We start from the raw sequence: 20,168 nt of genomic DNA, 5'->3' as shown, positions 1-20,168 counted from the left end.
ACAGTGTGGCAACTCTACTGTACAGTTTTGAAAACTGCACATTTCTTTCAGCGACAAACAATGGTTCATTTACGCGTCGGTAAATGCCAGTGAGATCTAGGCATTATTTTATCGGTTTTAATGATAGGCAAAAAAACCGATACCGATATTCACCGATATTACATTTTTATGCCAATATCGGTCCCTAACACAAACTCCTGTGTCATTATCATTAATAAATGATTTGGCCATTTACATAAGAATGATGAATTAAAAGTAATAAAGTACGACATCCTGCATGTTGCTCTGCACATACAAGTGCTTTCCATCTGTGGGCATTTGAATGATTCACGGCAAATTAATTAATCACCACACCTCTTTGCACATTGCAAAGCTGACTCTATGTGGACACAAAACAAACATGCATGTCCATGTAGAAAGAGGAAAAACACTACCTGAAGTAAGATCTGTGACATTTATCAATTAATTTTCAATACATACAGAAAGGTGACATGTTAAAAGAAAAAGCCTGATAGAAGTGGTCTCTTCCAGCCCAAAATGATCTCAAATGGGCCAGACCAGTAACATTCTAACATAATATAAGTAATAAATGACGTAAAAATATGAATAATGTCAACTGCAAACTTCTTTAGTGTGAAAAAAGTCAAATTGCATCATGAAATTGTTTACAACCACAAATCATCCTTTAATAAACGTGAATAACATGAACAACCAAGAACAACCAGAAATTTACTAAGTAAATCATGTGCAATTTTAACAATATTATGCCTCAGCGTCTCACTTACACATATGCATTACAAATGATCGAATACAGTGTATCTACAAAGGTATAAAACATTTCGTAACAGGCATAATATTTGAAAAATTATACTGACTTCTCTTAAGACATTTCAGGTTGTTGATATTTGCCTATGTTATTCACTTTTTTTGCATGAAATGATAGCTAATAAATGTAAAAATGTTCCTGTATTTTACTTTATTACACAATAAGATGGAAAAATTGGAGTTGTCATTATTTATAGGTTATTATCATAATATTTTATTTGTCTCACCTATTTGAGATCAAATTGGTCAATATGAATTTAACATTCTTGATTGTTAATATCTTCAGTGTGATTTTTGCATTTCACAAATTCATCAAATGGGCCAGTTTTGGCCAATGGGCCATATGTTTGACACCCCTATTTTAGTCCATTAGCATCAAAATGAATGATTGAAGCTGCTTTGATGGAGGCTCAACAGCGTATTAAGACACTATATGTTGGGTTTTCCCTCTAATTTGTCCTCTGTCTGTACTGGGGAACATTAGAAAGAAGCGAGAAAGATTCACAGCATCAGCCAAAAATTAGTAGGTCATGTGGTCATACTTACACGCCTTCACTGGAAAAAAGCACAGGACAAAAATGATTAGTAATGGTTTTTACTGATGAGAGGAACCCTATCATCATTTGAAGTCAAAGTTGCCACATGGTTATTCAGAATCATGCAACTCTCTATGCACCTCTAGGACCTGATTAATTCTTAGAAACAGCATCTGGGGCAGTGATCATGGTTTGTCTGCCTCATAAGGCCAGTGTCTGACCCCTTTCTGTAGACTCCTACCATGTCTCAGCTGAGTGTGGTCATACACAACCATGCCTAGCACTGATGTAATCAGGTTTCATAGTACTACCCGACTCCTGCACAGCATGCAGCTAGATGTGGTCAGATGTGGGCAAAGTTTTGACCAACTTATATCTTTGAACCCACAGTAATGCTTCTCATCTATAAAACAATCAAACATGAAACTGATCTTTAAGCTATAACCAAAAGTCACCTGTTTTACGACTGAGAGAAGAAACCAGTTAGCCTGGTTTAAACAGACAAAACGAAAAAACCTAATAGGCTGTCCTCTACAGATCACTGATAAACACAGTGGGACAAAAAAGTATTTAGTCAGCCACTGATTTTGCAAGTTCTCCTACTTAGAAAGATGAGAGAGGTCTGTAATTTTTATCAGAGGTACACTTCAACTATGAGAGACAAAATGAGAAAAAAAAATCCAGGAAATGTAGGTAATCCAGAAAAAGGTTCTGTCACTTTAAGAGACAGTTGCCCAAGGTATTCTGGGATGTCCTGTTAGATATGTATGTCACTGTTTAAGGACGTATCTCCGGTATGTATGGCAGTATTCAATGCAGTTGATATAGTAAAAAGTACACGTTAAGAAACCACATGTCGTCACCTCCCCTCTAAGTCTTGTAAGATTCAGATACAGACATTACAGTATTCATCGGAGGTGCTCGTGCCATAGTGCATCCGCGGAGTTCAGACTGTTGTGTGCAGTGTACACATCCACAAATCCACAGCGCATGTTAACAGGGGTCTAGAGAAAATAAAAACCTACTCAAACAAAGAGTAACACTTTTAAATGCAAGTGAAAAAATATTCTATTGAACGGATCAAATTTTATCGATACAAATATTCAGTAACCGATGCATCGCAATATCATTCCAAACTTTTCATTCACTTGCAGCTTCTCTACCGGTGCACTTGGATCGTGCACGCACGTGTCGGCGTATCAATATGTATCGGATAATCTTCTCACCCCTACTAGGCACACATCCTAACAATCCAACATTTATGATGAACACACACACACACACAAAATGAAACCCACTAACCACATTAATATAAAATGATGTAAATGCAAAAATGCAAAACCATCAAATCAATAAAAAAATTTTTTTTTAAAAATGTAAAAAAGAAAATGTATTAAACACCCCAGCTCACTGGTTACATTTACCTGTTTTCTTCAGTAACTTGTTAGTTTAGCTGGAAATAGGTCTATAATGGATTAGCGATGTCCCAATCTGGATTTTTTTTGCTCCTGATCCGGTTTTTTTTTTGTCATTAGTTTGCCAATACCAATCTGATACTTTTTACTATTAAACTTTGAATGGATACCTTTTTAGGCTTTATTTTTGTGAAACTGTCCAACTTGCATAAACAAAATAAACTGGTGAAGTCCAATGGCCCTAAAACACCTCTACAAAACCAACCAAAGACCTGTCTTCTTAAAACTGGACAAAGACACTGCACCCAGGAAAGACACGGTCTGGAATATTACTTCAACACTGCCCTGAAATGAATTGTGGATGTTTTTTTATTACGTTGTTAAATGGAGTAAATGTGTGACAATGCTAGGATATGTCAATTCATCTTTCTAATCAAACCTCTGGAAAGAGTCAGGAGGTGGAAAGTTGAGAAACTGGTGAGAAACAGAAAGGGGTTTATTGATCTAAGAATATAATATGTGGTGGTGAGAAACTTATCAACTTGGATTCACAGTTTATAAATGCTTATAAATATTGACCACAATTCATATATGTATTATTGCGCCTGTTTACAAACACGAATAACTGATTATTATCCGATTTCTGGAGTTATGAAATTATTCAAGTGATGAAGTAAACAGCATAATTTGATATGCTTTACCACTTAGCAGTAATCTGATTATGAGAAATTTAATTAATACACTTGGATTTCTCCGTAACACTCTGATGTCTTACTGCATGTATACAGGTTAATCTCATTTATTTTGTTCTTTTACGTCTGCGCATGTGTAAATGCAATTACACTTGTAGAAAACAGAAGTTATGTAGTCAAATGTGAATGGAAGACAACAGGAAGTAAGTCTACCATCACTATGTACGTACATACTCTGAAAGAAATTCAATAATGGACTGAAGCATCTAAACCAGTGTTTTCAATTATCGCATTTCTGACGTGCATGTAAATGCGTCAGATCTGATTATTACAATTATCTGATTACTCCCAGTTATCTGACTTTTATGGTCATGTAAACAGGCTCAGTAACATGACGTTTGAGTCTACGGTCACTACTTACATATGTACTCTGAAAGAAATCTGATAATTGACTGATCTAAACCAGGGTTTTTCAATTATTGCATTTCTGAAGTGCATGTAAACACATCAGATCCTATCATTACAATTATCTATCCAATGTCCAGCTTTAGACGCTGTTGAAAACAGAGCCATTCGCTGCTTTCTTGGGGTTCATAAGTTTTTTCCAGTTTTGGCAGCGCAGGGTGACATGGGTTCTTGGTGCAATTCAAAGAAAATGTGAAATGGTTAGATTATGGAATCGAATTATTAATATGCCAGATAATCGAATAACCAAAAAAGTATTTGGCTGGAGTAGGACAAGGTCCCCTTGAATGGCAGAGGTCAGAGCTGTCTTTGTGGAAGCACAACTTCAATATATATTCCACAACAACCTTTCTTGTAGCATTAACAAGATCAGAGCTAACCTAATGTCTGCTTTTGATGAAAAATGGGTGAATAGGATCCTGACTAAACCGAAGCTGCAGACAAAAATTCAATTAAAAAACATATAAAACAGAGTTTTACGTCAGCGCAAACTTGACCAGGAACCAAAGGTCCCTAATTGCTCAGCTGCGTAAAGGAATCCTTCCCTTGGCCTTAGAAACTGGGAGACTTACCCAAATCCCAGAAGAAAACAGACTTTGTGGACTGTGTGATTTGGGGGAAGTGAAAAATGAATCACATTTTCTTTTGTATTGTCCTCTATATGATGAACTGAGAGCCTCTCTGTTTGATGACATGTTTATCCGAAATCCTGATATGTTCTGGAGCACTGATGATGACGAGATGAAATGGTTGTTTTGCTCAAATGTATATAAATTAGCACTATTTGTTTGTAAAGCCTGGAAAAAGCAGCAGATGTGTTTGTTTAAATAGGTCAGTATATTGTCTTGTTAATATCTATTGTGCCTATTGTCTGGTATTTGATCTTTGGTTTGTTTTTTTGGTGTCTTATAAGCCCATGTAAGGGCTGGGCATGTTCTTATGCAAGGCACAATAATAAAAAAAACATTCATTCATTCATTCATTCATTAATATCTAATTACTCTCAGTTAATGAATTTTTATGGTTATGATTTTTTAACCTTACTTTTACTGTACATACTATATATTTCATACATCTTTTATTCTTTTAATTACTTCTTACTTTGTGTCTCTAATGTTGGTTGTCTGTTGGGATGGGTCAGTGTTTTTTTGGTTTTTTTTTTACTGCTGTTGTAACCAAACAATTTCCTGCAAAGGATCAATAAAGCATCCATCTATCTATGTAAACGGGCTAACTGAGAGCCTAGAAAGATAACAAAGTTCTCTTGTGTCTTAAGATGAAAAAAATCTGGAAACTCCTGCTTTTCTACAAAAACAAGTCAAACAGTTCCATCGATCACATTTTGTTGTATTTGTATTACAGGCCGTGACAGGCCTAGCATTTACCTTCCGAGCTCCTTCTGTAAATCCTGCATGTGGAGATGACACTGCTTATAGTAAGCTGCCTGGGCCTCCACGAACTCATTCAGACAACGCAAGTGATTTACCTGCAGACAACAACATGACAATCACTCTCTGCTTGACAATCAAATCCAGAGAAGAGAGAAGGTCATACTGTAATACAGAGCTGTTAAATTCAACCTGCTCTTTTTTTTTTTTTTTTTTTTTTTACATGTTTCTCTACAATAGAGCTAAAACAGTAAAGCATACATGGGTACTGCTGATTCCTTCAAGAAGCAGCCGTGTAACTTCAGCCTGGCGATCAAATTCAGTTTGCGCAACTCTGAGTTCATGTTCAGCCTGAAATGAAAAGAAAACAATAAGAAATTAACGTCCATTTGCCGACATGCTACAACGGCCTTGCAGAACATCTAACAGAGGCTCTTATCAGTGTATTTAGGTTGGAACTTGGCTAAATAAACATGTCGTCTGAATGAAGTTAGTCGACCCACTCTTCTGGTTTATTAGAATGGGATCAAGAGAATGATCTAGATTAGGAATGTAAAACTCATTTTAGTTCAGGGGCCACATACAGCCTAAGCTGATCTCAAATGGGCCGGAATAGTAAAAATAATAACATTATAATTTATAAATAATAACAACTTCAATTCTTGCTTGTTGCTTTAGTGCATAAAAGTTAAATTACAACATGAAAACATTTACATTTACAAATTACACTTTCACAAAAAATGAGATTAACCTTTCTAAAAAACTTCCATGAACCTGAAATGTCTTGAGAAAAATAAGTGCAATATTAACATTATGCCTCAGCTTATCATTTACACGTGTATTATTTACAGACTGCAGTGGATCTACAAAGGTACAAAATATTTATTAACAGGAATCTGGAAAGGAAAAATATAGCATTTAACCTTATGATAAAAACAACTTGTAAGAATGAGTGACACCCTTGACTGTCAATGTCTTCTGTGTAATTTTTGCAAATTCAGCTTGTGGACTCGATTGAACCCTTTGGAGGGCTGGTTTTAGCCCTCGGGCTTTATGTTTGACACCCCTGATCTGGATTTTCCAATATGCCCACCACAGTCCCCAGTGAGTCCAACTTCTCTCCAAAAACAGAACCAGCTTTTTTTTTCCACCAGCCATCGTATAGCATGACTGTAGAAAGCATTGGCTCAGTGTTATAAGTGGTTGTCACAGAGGGAAACATTGGCTGTGATTAAAAAATAAATAAATTTACTTCTACAAGTACTGAATAAGGTGCTGAATAAATCTCTGCACATCTGGGTATGTGACAGGTGCTTTGGAGAAAAAATCTTACAAGACAGTGTAAGTTTTCTTGTTGTCTCAGAATGATTGACGGTGTTATGTTCATCTGTACAAATAACAATATACAAATATAAACACCCAAAGACCACACAGCCATCGAGTTGTTCAGAAAGAAAATGTTAACTGACTCCTTCTCCAGAAATAAACCCACTTTGATGCGAGTCGCTCAAAATGACCGAACTTTGAACTGGTAAAGATGATGGACGTATCTGGTACATAAATATCTCCATCTACAGTAAAGGCAGTGCTGCATCATCAAAACCTGAAAGGTGCTTCATCAAGCAGAAAGAAACTTCCAAAATCAGAATATAAGACTAAAGATTGTTTTATTGCAAGAGGGACTAATGCACTTTGTAAAACTGCTGGCATAATGAATAAGGAGAGTTATGTGGATATTATTTTATGCTGCTTTCACGTGCTATTGGGAAGACAAACCTTTCCACTTGTGAATTCAAAATTATGAGTGCATTGTGTTCAAGTGCTTTTGTTGTTGTAGCAAAATGAAAAATGGCTGACACACAATTTATCACGATTTGCTACTTGGGTAAAACAGTTTTGGATGTGTTAATTTATCTACTAAAATATTTGTATTTTATTTTTTTGCAATTTGTGTATACTTTAAAAAAAATGGCAGTTTTACCTAACCCCCTACCCCCCCGCTGAAAATAATATAAGCACTCTTCAAACCCTGGTAGCTTGCATCGTTGACCATAGCGTTACTCACGGAGCTATCCGTCCACATCATATGTGCCTTGAGGGGCAACTTTAGGCACCCCAAGGCTCTTCTATCTCTTGTATTGGGGGGGGGGGGTCTACTGCAAACGCACCATTTATGACAAGAGTCTATATGGTAAAGGTAGTTAAATCTAAACTAAAGTCTAATCATGAAGAGACAACTGTCTATTCAAGCAGCGTTTGGGTCTGCATGAAAAACAAATGGGCAGCCACAGACGGTATTATTATACAGTGGGATCTATAGAACTGCATGGACTGAATATTAAATATCTTTGAGCTGCTGTGAAATACAGCCAGTTACTGAGTGAATCACCAAAGTTGTCAAACATACACATATGCCTCTACTGTCTATATTCTTTTCTTTTGGTTCCAAAAGTGGTCACATTAGTGAGGTTAAATTGTATTCATTTTATTAGTGTATGATAATAAAAAAAAACCAAAACAACAGTTTAATGTGATTTTAAACATTTATAATGTTAATTTTTCTTTGCTTCGCCCCCTTGAACCCCCACCGGGACTCCCACCCTGGACCCCACCATTCTCCTGCGGCCCCGCCTTCTTTTTTTTAATCCACCACAGTAAAAATGTCAAAAATCATCAGCTAACAGCAGCAGAACATTAATAAAAGCCTTGTTTATCATTTGCAATCAATGACTGGTTCTCAGCGATGTTGAAAAGTTCAAAGATTATTTTCGAGTTTGTAACTAGTATTTACCATAATTCGCTTAGCACGTGAACTCAGGAATATATAAATATGCACAGAAGGATGACTGGACGATGTGTAATGTAGCAGTTTTCAATACTCGTGCCAATACTTTGGCTTCAATACCTGCTCAATACCAGTTTTATCAAATATTACAACATTTAACATTAGTATACGGTTTCATCTGATCAAGTCAGTGTATCACAACCATGGTCTTAGAAATAACCTACTTCAGCTATGATCTGCTCTGAATAACTGCACAACTCTGCATTTTTTCCACATCTTATCATGACCGGATACTTTCAAAGAAGAATATGTGTGTATGTGAACCCAAACTCAAACCAGAATCATTTATTGTGCTAAGGATAAGACAGCGACAGGTCAGGGACACCGAAGGCAGTGGGAGGGCAGAGGATGTAAAGCTTCATTTATTACCTCCGCCAAGGAGGTTATGTTTTTGCCAGGGTTTGTTTGTCTGTTTGTTTGTTTGTTTGTCTGTCCGTTAGTGTGCAACATAACTCAAAAAGTTATGGACAGATTTTGATGAAATTTTCAGGGTTTGTTGGAAATGGGATAAGGAAGAAATGATTAAATTTTGGTGGTGATTGGGGGGGGGGGCCCATGGGGGGGGGGGGGGGGGGGGGGGGGGCAGACCAGAAAATTTCATCAAAATCTGTCCATAACTTTTTGAGTTATGTTGCACACTAACGGACAGACAAACAAACAAACAGACAGACAAACAAACCCTGGCAAAAACATAACCTCCTTGGCGTGGGGGGGCCCACGGGGGGGGCCACTGACCAGCCTTGGCGGAGGTCTGTGCTCTCCGAGTGCTTCTAGTTACATCATGTTTTCTGTGTCACACTCTGATCATCCATCCTGAGGGTCAGACATTCATCTCATTTCAGCAGAAAAACACCGGTGCCCATTAAGTTGGAATGAAATATTTTTACTTTTTCTCATTAAATGATTATAAACATCTGATTTATTCTTGTTGGATAAAGTGAAACTGGGACTCTGTATGTAATCATTCCACCAGGTCAAAGGTGATTACTGATGTGTATGAATACAAATGAAAAGAGGAATGTGTCGGAAAGCAAAATTATTCCGACTTTGGGCAACAGTGTACTTATATTCATTCTCTTGATTTAGAACACGTAGTGTTCCACAATGCAGCTCATGTATTTTTCAGAAACTTGATGTATTCAACATAAAGTCTTATACCAAATAGTAAACCAATTTACCACAAATTGAAGTTTCTTGTTAACATAATAAAAATACAGTGCTTAACAAATTTATTAGACAACCTTTCCCTATTTGTCTCACAGACCATCCAGCATCATGTAGTGCTTTAATATAATAACTAATAATATGACATCTTAATCAAGAAATAATAATAAGTTTTACTATTTTTTCAATTGTTTTTTAACAACAGTAAATTTGAAACTTCATGGATAACATTAAAAATGTATTTAAAAAAGCATTTAAAATCTAATTTTGGTTAAAAAGCTTCTACATTCTGGTGTATTAACCAATACAGAAATATAAAAAATGATTTTGGTAAATACCAATTCTGTTAATTTAGGGCAGTTATGGAATAAACCTTACACTGGGTAGTGATCTAATAAATTTGTTAAGTTGAATGAAATTTGGTTTCAAAGAACACAGAATGATACCAAGCATTTTTCAAAACTCAGTAACATCTATCGATTCCAGAAGTACTGAAGTTTCATCTCCAGACCTCGGAACATGTTGAACTTTTGCCTGATGTTGTAACATTATGTAGGGAAGAGGGGATGAGCCATCTAGTATTTAGATCCTATGAAACCAAGATCAAACAGTGGAACAAAATTCAATGGTAGCATTTCCTCACTCACCTTTTCAACTTCCTCAGTCCAGAGCTGAGAGACGTAGGACAGTATGAAAAGCAGAAGAGAAAGCAAAATACAAGTTACAAAAACATCATAGAAAGTCACCCAAGAAGATGTTCCTTTACACCAAATTAAATTCAAGACTGAATTCTGAAATGGCCATGGAAAACCAATGCATGGAAGCTCCATGGGCAAAACAACAATCCTTAGTTATGGATTGTTTGACAGATTGTTTTCATCTTATACATCTGAATATGTGACTTTGTTCCAAACTTTATTTTATTGAGTGATGATACTTGTGTCAAGTGCTGAATATTATATCCTGCCACTATATTAGCATCTAGGAGGTGTGGAGTACTTTTACACTGTTATTAATAAAGTTAGTTTGCGCTGTTTTATGTAAGGGATAATGAACAGTAGAGATATTAGTGTGAAATAAACCCCAAAAAAGGTGACTGTCTTGCTGTACATTACAACGCTTATTATATATCTACTGACTAAATAAAAACAATAATAATAACCCACGGGCTAAATTTTAGAAGTGCAAAACTTTCACTGAAAATCCTAATAGTCAAGGGTGTTCAGGGGCCACATACAGCACAATGTGATATCAAGTAAAATAATAACATAATAACCCATAAATAATGACAACTCCAAATTTTCTCCTTCATCTAATGTGAAAAAGTCAAACTACACTGTGAAACTATTTACATTTACCAACTATCCTGTCACAATAAAATGTGAATAACCTGACCAAATATGAGACCTGAAATTTTTCAAGAAAAATAAGTGTAATTTTTAACAATATAATGTGTGTTACAAGTGTTTTCTGCATTTGTAGATCAACTGTGATCTGCAAATTGTGTTAATAATAAGCTGCAAGACATAATATTGTTGAAATTGCACTACTTTCTTAAAAGGTATTTCAGGGTGCACATGGTTGTTCAGGCTATTCACATTTTCATGTAGTAATTTAACTTTCACACTAAAACAAAGACAAAAATTTGGATTATTATTTATAGATTACTACGGACATGAAATTGTGCCTAGTAGATAGTCAGGTCATGCTTATATTCATTTGGCGAGTTGGGTGGCAATCGGGTGTGTGAAGCTCTGTGGTGAGGTCGGACTTGGTCTGAGGTGAGCTGGAACGCGGTCCGAGGTGAGCTGGAACGCGGTCCGAGGTGAGCTGGAACGCGGTCCGAGGTGAGCTGGAATGCGGTCTGTGGTGAGCTCGGACTCGGTCCAAGGTGAACTGGGAGCCGGTCCGTGGTGTGCTGGGAGCCGATCTGTGGTGAGCTCGGACCTGGTCCAAGGTGAGCTGGGAGCCGTTCCGAGGTTAGCAGGGACCCGGTCCAAGGTGAGCTGGGACCGTGTTAAAATCACCCAGCATACCTCACAACATTTGAATACGGATATAAAAGTGTGCTTAGTAGATAGTCAGGTAATGTTTCTATTCATTTGGCAAGTTTGGAGGCAATCGGGCCTGTGAAGGCTGAGGAAAACCCGTACAAACGCCCTCCTGTGCTGCAACATCGATCGGACAAACGCGCCAGACACAGAATGTCCATTATAGTAGGATTATGCCTATTATTTTACTAGTCTGGCCCACTTGAGATCACATTGGGCTATATGTGGCCCCTGAACTTAAATGAGATTGACACACCAGGTATATACCATGGTACCAATGTGCTCATACCAACTGTCTCCTGCAGAGAATAAACACATCCTGTCACTGCTGTGTCGTGAGCAGTCAACTGTAATTTATGACTCTAGCAACCAACATCATCACAAATGACAAGCTCATTTTACACATGCCACACAGGTGTGTTTGATATTATTCTTAAGCCTGGGAAGTTCCAGCACAGGGATGACTAATCTGTTTTCAATTTCAATGACACAATAGACTGTAAATCTGTATTTCCTGCTGCTGGTCTGCTTTTTTCTTGATTGCAATAATGTTCAAATAAATGACTTTTCTTTGCTTGTAATTGCTCAAATTTAGGCTTTGGGTTTTTTTTTTCTTATTTTTAATTTTCCAGAGGTTAGAAATCCAAATTAAATTTTGTTACGCCAATGACAGATTTTTTTTCTTATTCTAAACCATTTTCATTTAATTGAAAAAACAAAACAAAACTCTTATTTCACTTCTTAACACTCACACAGGAGAAAACAACAACAACAAAGGCAGGTATAAACTGAACTCATCAAAAATTAAGGTATCAGCTCAACTGTTGATTTGTAGAACTGTTACACCTCTACTAAACAATAAGACTAATGTTATCACTCAACATCATTATACTAAAAACAAAACATCAAGGCACAATTCTTCCACAAATCAGACATCTGACTTGTTTGGTCTCAAAATATGTGCTCTAATTAATAATCAATACAACTCGCGCAGTCTTAGGTCACATGGGTCAGACCAGTAAAACACAATAACCAATAACTAATGACAATTCCAACTTTTCTCTGGCTTAAACTTCAATAATCTCCTTTAAAAAATGTGTACATGAGCAACCATGAACAACCTGAAATTTCTTAGAAAAAAACAAACAAACACTAATTATTATCTAATTATTAACTAATTATTATCTTCAGTGGAATTTTTGCATTTCATAAAATCATCTCACAGACCACACTGGACCTTTTGGCAGGTCAGCTCGAGCCCATGGGCCACATGTTTGACACCCCTGGTGAGGGGGTAAGGAGACACAATAACGTGTGTGTTATAGAGGTTACAGTATCAATACTCACAACAAACAACACAAACAGCTGTAAAAAAACACCAATGAATCAACATTATGTATCCACAGACTTTATCAGTCACTGAATGAAGTATAAAACTCATTGTTCACACACACCTTTAGTATCAAGTTTTCTTCTTCAAACCAAAACTCATTCAAAAGTAACTCTAATAATCTTTACAAAATGTGTCCATGGATACAGTACAATATTGTTGTTAGCTCTGTTGGCGGCCAGGAGGCGATCAGTTATCCATTATGAATAGTTCAAACAAAGTTTGGATATCCCTGTGTGTCGTAATAACAAAGTGTGCATATTTTCTTACAGGTTAGTAGGAGGTGTAAAGAACACCTTTTGTTTGATGAGGAATTCCTGGTGGTTAAGGTGGAGTAAATCACGAGGAAACCTACCTTTCAGTGAAAGCTATGTATTACAACTTGATATTAATTATACAAAGCCACCGTGTGAGTCACTTTCTGTGGGATGTTTTATTTTATTGCCACCACCTACACACTATTGGCTGAGACATCTAAACTCACAGTTTACTCATAATGTCCTCACAGCTTTAAAGTAGGGATGCATCGATACCACTTCTTTCCAGACCAAGTACAAGTACTTACATTTGATTACTTGCCAAAACCGAGTACCGATATGAGTACTTAATAATACCATTACAGTTCTTGGTTACTTTTGAAAATGTGCTTTATTGTCATTGTCATTAGTCTGACTGTAACAAAGTGCTGCTACTGGCATTTAATGCATTGGAATGAGCATTTCTCAATAAATCTACCAGAGGGCGCCGCTCTTAATTAACCATACTGGACAAATACCATGAAGAATAGTAACGTGTTTTGAGAAGAAAAAGAAAATCAGTAATGACAAACATGGAGACGACAGAGGAGGTAATACTAATGTTGATATTGATGAGGGTAGTTGTCATAAATATGTCAGTAGTTTTTCACTACCTCACACAGCCACTCTTTGAAAAGATCCACTACCTCCACGGTTCCCGGTGGTCCTGCTTCTCCATCTGGGTTTGCACAGAGCGTCATATATAAGATAATATGATCTTTATATGGGTCTGGGTATGCATTCATAGGCTCCCTGAAAACAGACAGAATTACATATGGAACATATGCAGAGGACAGACAATACGCTCCGTCCATATCCGTCTGTGTCTTTAACATAACTTGCAGCCACTGTCACTTTTGTCACCAACATTTATTTTGAAAAATCTCCACACTGCTGACATTACTCCTCGACTGCGTACCTGCTGCACTATGAAATGAACATCACGCTGCCCTCAAGTGGTATCAGTGTGTTTGTATCGGAACAATTTTACGAGCGCGAGTGTTAGTACACACGCTCAGTATCAGACCGATACCCAATACTGATATCAGTATTGGTGCATCCCTACTTTAAAGGTCTTTGATATTGATTTTGATTTAATATTATAGAAATGACAAGCAGTGAAAGTAATCATGTTGCAAGACAAGTTTGAAAGATTTTTGGGAATTTTTTTTTCTCCTCAGCCTTAGATGCATCCCATTACATAAATGTTTATCTCACCTTCAGATAAATGCCTGACTTTGTTTTGTTTATTTGCTCCCCCATATAATCTCACAGAAACCAACACCAAACCTTTTATTACTGACTATTTTAATGGGCTTTTGTTTTATTACCTTTTAACACGATGCGCCATTTAATACATTACTTTGCAGTAATAAAACAAAATTGCTAACAATTTTACAAAGCACACTTTAAGTTTCTCTGGTGATTAGGTATGCTGGGATCATGAGGTTTGTCAAAATTTATATTTTTGACTAAATACTGCTTTTTTGTATCATTTTTTTCAGCTGTTATTACAATATATATTTAAAAAATATGCTGGTTGTAAAAAATGCATTACCATATATAAGTGAGAAAAGCATGAGACAAATGTGCTCATTGTTTGCTTTTTTCCACAGTTGCCAGCTAATATTATTGTTCTGTGGACTTTGAAATGTGCTCTTACAAAATAGGTTTGAGTAAGTTAAAGGTCCTTTACAAAGAATTTGTTTAAAGTGGATTGCAGCGACCCCTTCAGCTGGAATGGTGGTGTTTTTAAGGGACAAAGACTCCACTTCCCATGAGCACTAGCGCCTACTGTTGTAAGGGCATAACTACGAGCAAGGCCTGCGTTTGAAGCTAATGACCGAAGAGTGGATCCTCTTCACAACTCTGCATTTGTTTTTTCCAGACAGTAACTTTCAGGTGCAAAGTGACGTTTGAAACGAGACAACAAACAAACTTCATAAAGTCCGTTTGTAGTGTAGTTTAGTAACTGACGTGAAAACAAAAGTGAAACCAAACTGGAAGTCCAAGTCCTGCTTCTATGTCTCTTTTACTCCGGAGCTCCTTAGTGTTACACACAGACCGGTGTTAAAGACATCTCCCAATAATATATATTTGCACTAGCTTTTCCACAAAGTATTCAGTCATTTTCAGAAATGACTTCAGTCATTCAACATCTTCATCATTCATTGCATTAGCGGTTCAGCTCTAGCTGCTTCAGCCTTCTGCATTCACAGTATTCTACTTTTAGAACTGTCTTGTTCCTGAAGGACAGTTTAGTATCCAGGCCCCAGTATGAACATTCAACTCCACACAGAACCATTTCAGTCTCACCTTACAAAGCCCTTAGTTTGGGACTGAACCAATGCTCCAAATAAAACAGATTAGCCATGTCACAGAGTGACTAACACAGAAGTGTTTATGAAGTGTTTGAATGAGCTACCAACAGACACTAGAGTCAAATACTATGTTCCAATGCATATGTATAAAGAACAGAAGCATTCGATACCTGTGTAGAAGGAAGAGGGCCAACTCCAGGTCTGTTTTCATTCCTCTTAACTCCCTTAGTTCTCTCCATCCGTTCAATGCAGAGGTTTACTGGTGTTTTAGTCTGTGCTTTATCACTCTCCCTTTTAGTTTTCTATTTCTTTCTGCCAGTCCAGCTCTAGTTCCAGTGTCCACCATTACAATAAAATAAATCCAATAAATCCCTTCCTTTAGGAAAAAGGACAGATCTTACTCCTCACTCGTTCAGCTTACTTCTCACTACTAAACTGTGCCGGTTGGTGTGGTGTTGTCATAGTGACGTAATTCTGCCATCCAGTATTGTCTGACCCGACCAGGGAAGCTGGAAATAGCATTTGGAAATAACCTATTTTGGTGCTGATAATCTCATTTTAAACTGCAGACTACAATCGGGCATATATCTAAAAAGGAGACTTTTTAAGATCACGCAGAGTCTGTACAGGACCTTTAAGTGACCTGAAGAAATCCCACACATTTTGTTTTTGGGCCATGAAATAATGAGCACAAAATACCACTGCTTAAACAATAGTCAGGGTACTCAGCAAAATACAGTAAAGAAGTCTGAGTTTGTATTTTTCATTTGGTTTACATGCTGCACCCAAGTGTTACAACAGAACAGCTCTCATCAAAAGGTATGCCTCACAGTACTTCATCATCCATAATTCAACAAAAGCTGTCAAAAACAACAAAACAAATGAGAATGTTAAGCATTACTGGGGCCTAATCCTAAAGCAAAGACACAAAATGCCTCAGATTGTTAATAAGCAACATCCTCGTGGGCTGTTGTGGTTGTTGATATGCCAGAAAACAATATCATAACATCTTTTTAGATATGACACATCAGTCTGGTATGCAGGTCATTCACCGACCTTACCGGATGGGCACACCTCCTGAGTAAACATTAATGAACTAAATAGGGACTTGCCAGAAAAGGAGCATTGTCTACAGTGCCTGCATCTAGAGATTTAATGAAAGCTTCTGAAAACATTGCCAAAAAGAAAAACGCCATGTTCAAATTTACATATTTTGTAAATTGAAAGACACAGACTTACAAACATTTAAGGAATTATTTTGGATGTCTGGTTTTCTTACCGCAGAAGCACTGGCAGAAAGTACATAATTACGAGGTCTGGTCTCCTGAAAGTCTGGAGCCATCTGGAGAAAAAACACAAGATGATTCATGCTTCCAAGCAGAAATTAAACAATTAATGATACTGATTACTATAGAACAGACAAAGAGTCCTTCAGATTTACTTTTCAATGAGTTTTTGATTAAGGTCACGTCATATACTGACACTTTCCCTGTTATTTGCATGATAAGAGAGGCATTTGGCATGTAATACCTGCCAGAGCACGATTGAATTATTGACCTGTCAAAAGAAAGGTGCAGGGATGTGATGCAACACCATGCTGTAACATTATATAAACATCCTCCACTGGACCACAGAAACCAATGACTCTACCTGTACTGTACTCTGTACTCTAACCTGACTAATCCATTACACACAGTAGTGTCAACAATAACAATAATGAGTCAAGTGAACAGTAGCTCAACATGCACATGCCACCATGCAAAAACTTCAAAGTCTGATGTAATCAGTTACCATCAGTGGTAATTTCTCATTACTTTCTAGAGAATAAAACTCCTGATTAGAATCAGACTTTATTCTGTTCTGGACTGAAACCAAACATTTTCAGAAAGCAGGAGGAACAGAAGGATTTTTCAAAGCACAATCTTTCTAAAATAATGAAGAGATCAGGGCAAAAACCATATCAATTAGGACTTTCAGTTGTAGACATGGATTAGAACTTGTAACTTGGATTATAATTCAAACATCAACATTTACTAGAATAACATTGCAAACTGAAAACTCTCAATGAATATAATAATTTCTACTATACTCTTGTAAACCAGTCGGTGACTCAGCAGGTATGTTTGGGGTGATACTACACAGTTACCTAGTGACAAAACATGTTCTCCAGATTGTTACTAATAATAATAGTGTCAATCACACTGGTGTATAAATGCATGTGAATGTTCAGTGGTGGTGGGAAGTGAATTGGCAGGCACACTTCCGTAAGCCTGCCCCAGAGCAGTGTATGTAGTTTACCACCACCAGAGTGAGAATGTGAGAGCGAATGAATAAAGGATCACTAATGTAAAGCACTTTGGGTGCCTTAAAAAGCGCTATAGAAATCTGATCCATTATTATTATTATTATTATTATTATTATTATTATAAACATGATGGCATTATGAGCATTTATTATACACTGCCTGGCCAAGAAAGAAGTCGGCACCTGGATTTAACAAAGCAAATAGGAAGGAGCCTCCAATTGGATAATTACTGATAATTACATGCTTTCAGCTAGCAACAAGTTATTTAACCCCAACTGATGCAATGAGTAGCTTTTCATTTCTTAAACAACCATGTCAAAGACACATCCCGTGGTCGTGGAAAAGATGTTAGTCTGTTTGACAAGGGTCAAATTATTGGCATTAAGCAGAGAAAACATCTAAGGAGAATGCAGAAACTGATAAAATTGGGTTAAGAATTGACAACTCATTATCAAAAAGGAAGCAAGAAATGTGGTCGGAAAAAAACCCTGACTGATGGCGATCATGTTTGGTGAAATTAAATCTAAGAAAAACAACAGTAGATCTCAGGGCCCTGTTTAATAGTGAAAGGTAAGAGTATTTCCACATGCACAATATGAAGGGAACTCAAGGGAATGGACTGAACAGCTGCATAGCCTCAAGAAAACCACTAGTCAGTGAGGCTAACCACAAAAAAAGGCTTTAATTTGCTAGGGAGCATAAAGATCAGACTCTGGAGCAATGGAAGAAGGTCATGTGGTCTGAGTCCAGATTGACCCTGTTCCAGAGTGATGGGCACATCAGGATAAAAAGAGAGGCAAATGAAGTGATGCACCCATCATGCCTAGTGCCTACTGTACAAACCTGTGGGGGCAGTGATTACCCATCATATCTAGTGGCTACTCTACAAGCCTGTGGGGGTAGTGCTATGATCTGGGGTTGCTGCAGTTGGTCAGGTCTAGGTTCAGTAACATTATGTGCCTTAAGAATGAGGTGAGCTAATTATCTAGATAAACTTAATGACCAGGTTATTCCTTCAATGGATTTTTCCTTCCCTGATGGCACGGACATATTCCAAGATGGCAATGCCAGGATTCATCGGGCTCAAATTGAGAGAGTGATTCAGGGAGCATGAGACATCATTTTTACACATGAATGAACCACCACAGTGTCCAGACCTGAACCCCACTGAGAATCTTTGGGATGTGCTGGAGAAGGCTTTTCACAGTAGTTAAACTCTCTGATCATCAATACAAGATCTTGGTGAAAAATTCATGCAACACTGGATGGAAATAAATCTTGTGACATTGCAGAAGATTATCAAAACAATGCCACAGCGAATGTGTGCTGTAATCAATGCTAAAGGTGGTTCAGTGATATATTAGTGTGTGTGACCTTTTTTTTGTTGGTGACTTTTTTTTTTGGCGAGGCATAGGTTTATAAAACTCACACTAGAGTGAATCTGAAAAGTGACTTTATTCTAATGTTCAGGCAGTGTTTTGAAGTAGAAGTGGTTGCTCAGAGAGAAACATTACATTTGAGTAAAACCCATTTTGTCATTAATTCACAGAATTTAACATTTTAGCCCAATACCTTATCTTGAAAACTATAGCTATGTAGCACTTTTGAACTAATTTAACATTATTAGTGAGGAAGATTTCTTTAAGAATCACTACTTTTATTCTGGAGCAGTTTTGCTTGAAGACCAGTGTAATGACTGTTTATTATTACACCACAGTGATGTTGACCTTGAACTGCTGAACCTATGAAATCATGACTCAAATCATAACTTCATCCCTGAGTCCAAGTAAACATTTGTGCCACATTTGAAGAAATTCCATTAAGCCGTTCCTGAGATATAGTGTTTACATGAATCAGAAAGGTGGATTAGGCAGACCTAAATGGAAATGATCATCGTCCACATGGCAGCATAAAATTGAAGCTGGATGTTTTGGGGCTGTCTCTTAACATGTACTATCTAGATATGGCCCAAAACCTGGATCATCAGATTTGGGCGGCTAGATTAGAAAGTCCTAATTGATGTGTACAAATATACCAGTAAATTAAGATAAGTTATAGGCTACATTTCAATCAAAATGCATCAAGCACACATTTATATTATTCTACCAGCCAACTACAACTAGATATGCATTGTATTTGCAAAAAAAAACGTTCTGTGAAGAATTCTGTATGCATGTATGTATGTATCGTACTTTCCGGACTATAAGCTGTTACTTTTTTCTCACACTCTGAACCCTGCGGCTAATACAACGATGCAGCTCAAGTATAGATTTTTACGGGCTAACGGCCTCCAGGGGGCGCTCTAGTAGGAGGCGCAAAAGTGAGACAGGCAGGTGGAAGAGGTGATACGAACAGGAGAAGTTTTAAGCTTAACTTTTAACAATCATCTTGCGTGTCATGCACAAACTCTCATCATGGAAAACACACGAAGAAATGCATATGATGCAGCTTTTAAGTTAAAAGCAATCGATCTAG

General features: G+C 37.2%; 1 protein-coding gene across 4 annotated transcripts in view; it reads right to left on the bottom strand.

Annotated features, from left to right (window-relative positions):
* LOC115425989 (endophilin-B2-like) overlaps positions 1 to 20,168 on the bottom strand; it is a 56,646-nt gene that overhangs the window by 19,141 nt on the left and 17,337 nt on the right. For all 4 annotated transcript variants that reach the window (XM_030143895.1, XM_030143896.1, XM_030143897.1 and 1 more), the window contains 4 exons: positions 16,668 to 16,730; positions 9,978 to 10,001; positions 5,583 to 5,672; positions 5,319 to 5,419 (listed from right to left, as the gene is read on the bottom strand). In XM_030143895.1, coding sequence (XP_029999755.1) covers positions 5,319 to 5,419; positions 5,583 to 5,672; positions 9,978 to 10,001; positions 16,668 to 16,730 — 278 coding nt within the window. The remainder of the gene's footprint in view (positions 1 to 5,318; positions 5,420 to 5,582; positions 5,673 to 9,977; positions 10,002 to 16,667; positions 16,731 to 20,168) is intronic.

The sequence above is a fragment of the Sphaeramia orbicularis genome, chromosome 9 (genome assembly GCF_902148855.1).
Source record: "Sphaeramia orbicularis chromosome 9, fSphaOr1.1, whole genome shotgun sequence".
NCBI classification, from domain to species: Eukaryota; Metazoa; Chordata; class Actinopteri; order Kurtiformes; family Apogonidae; genus Sphaeramia; species Sphaeramia orbicularis.
The sequence above is the reverse complement of the archived record's forward strand: the minus strand, read 5'-3'. Positions and strand labels throughout refer to the sequence as shown.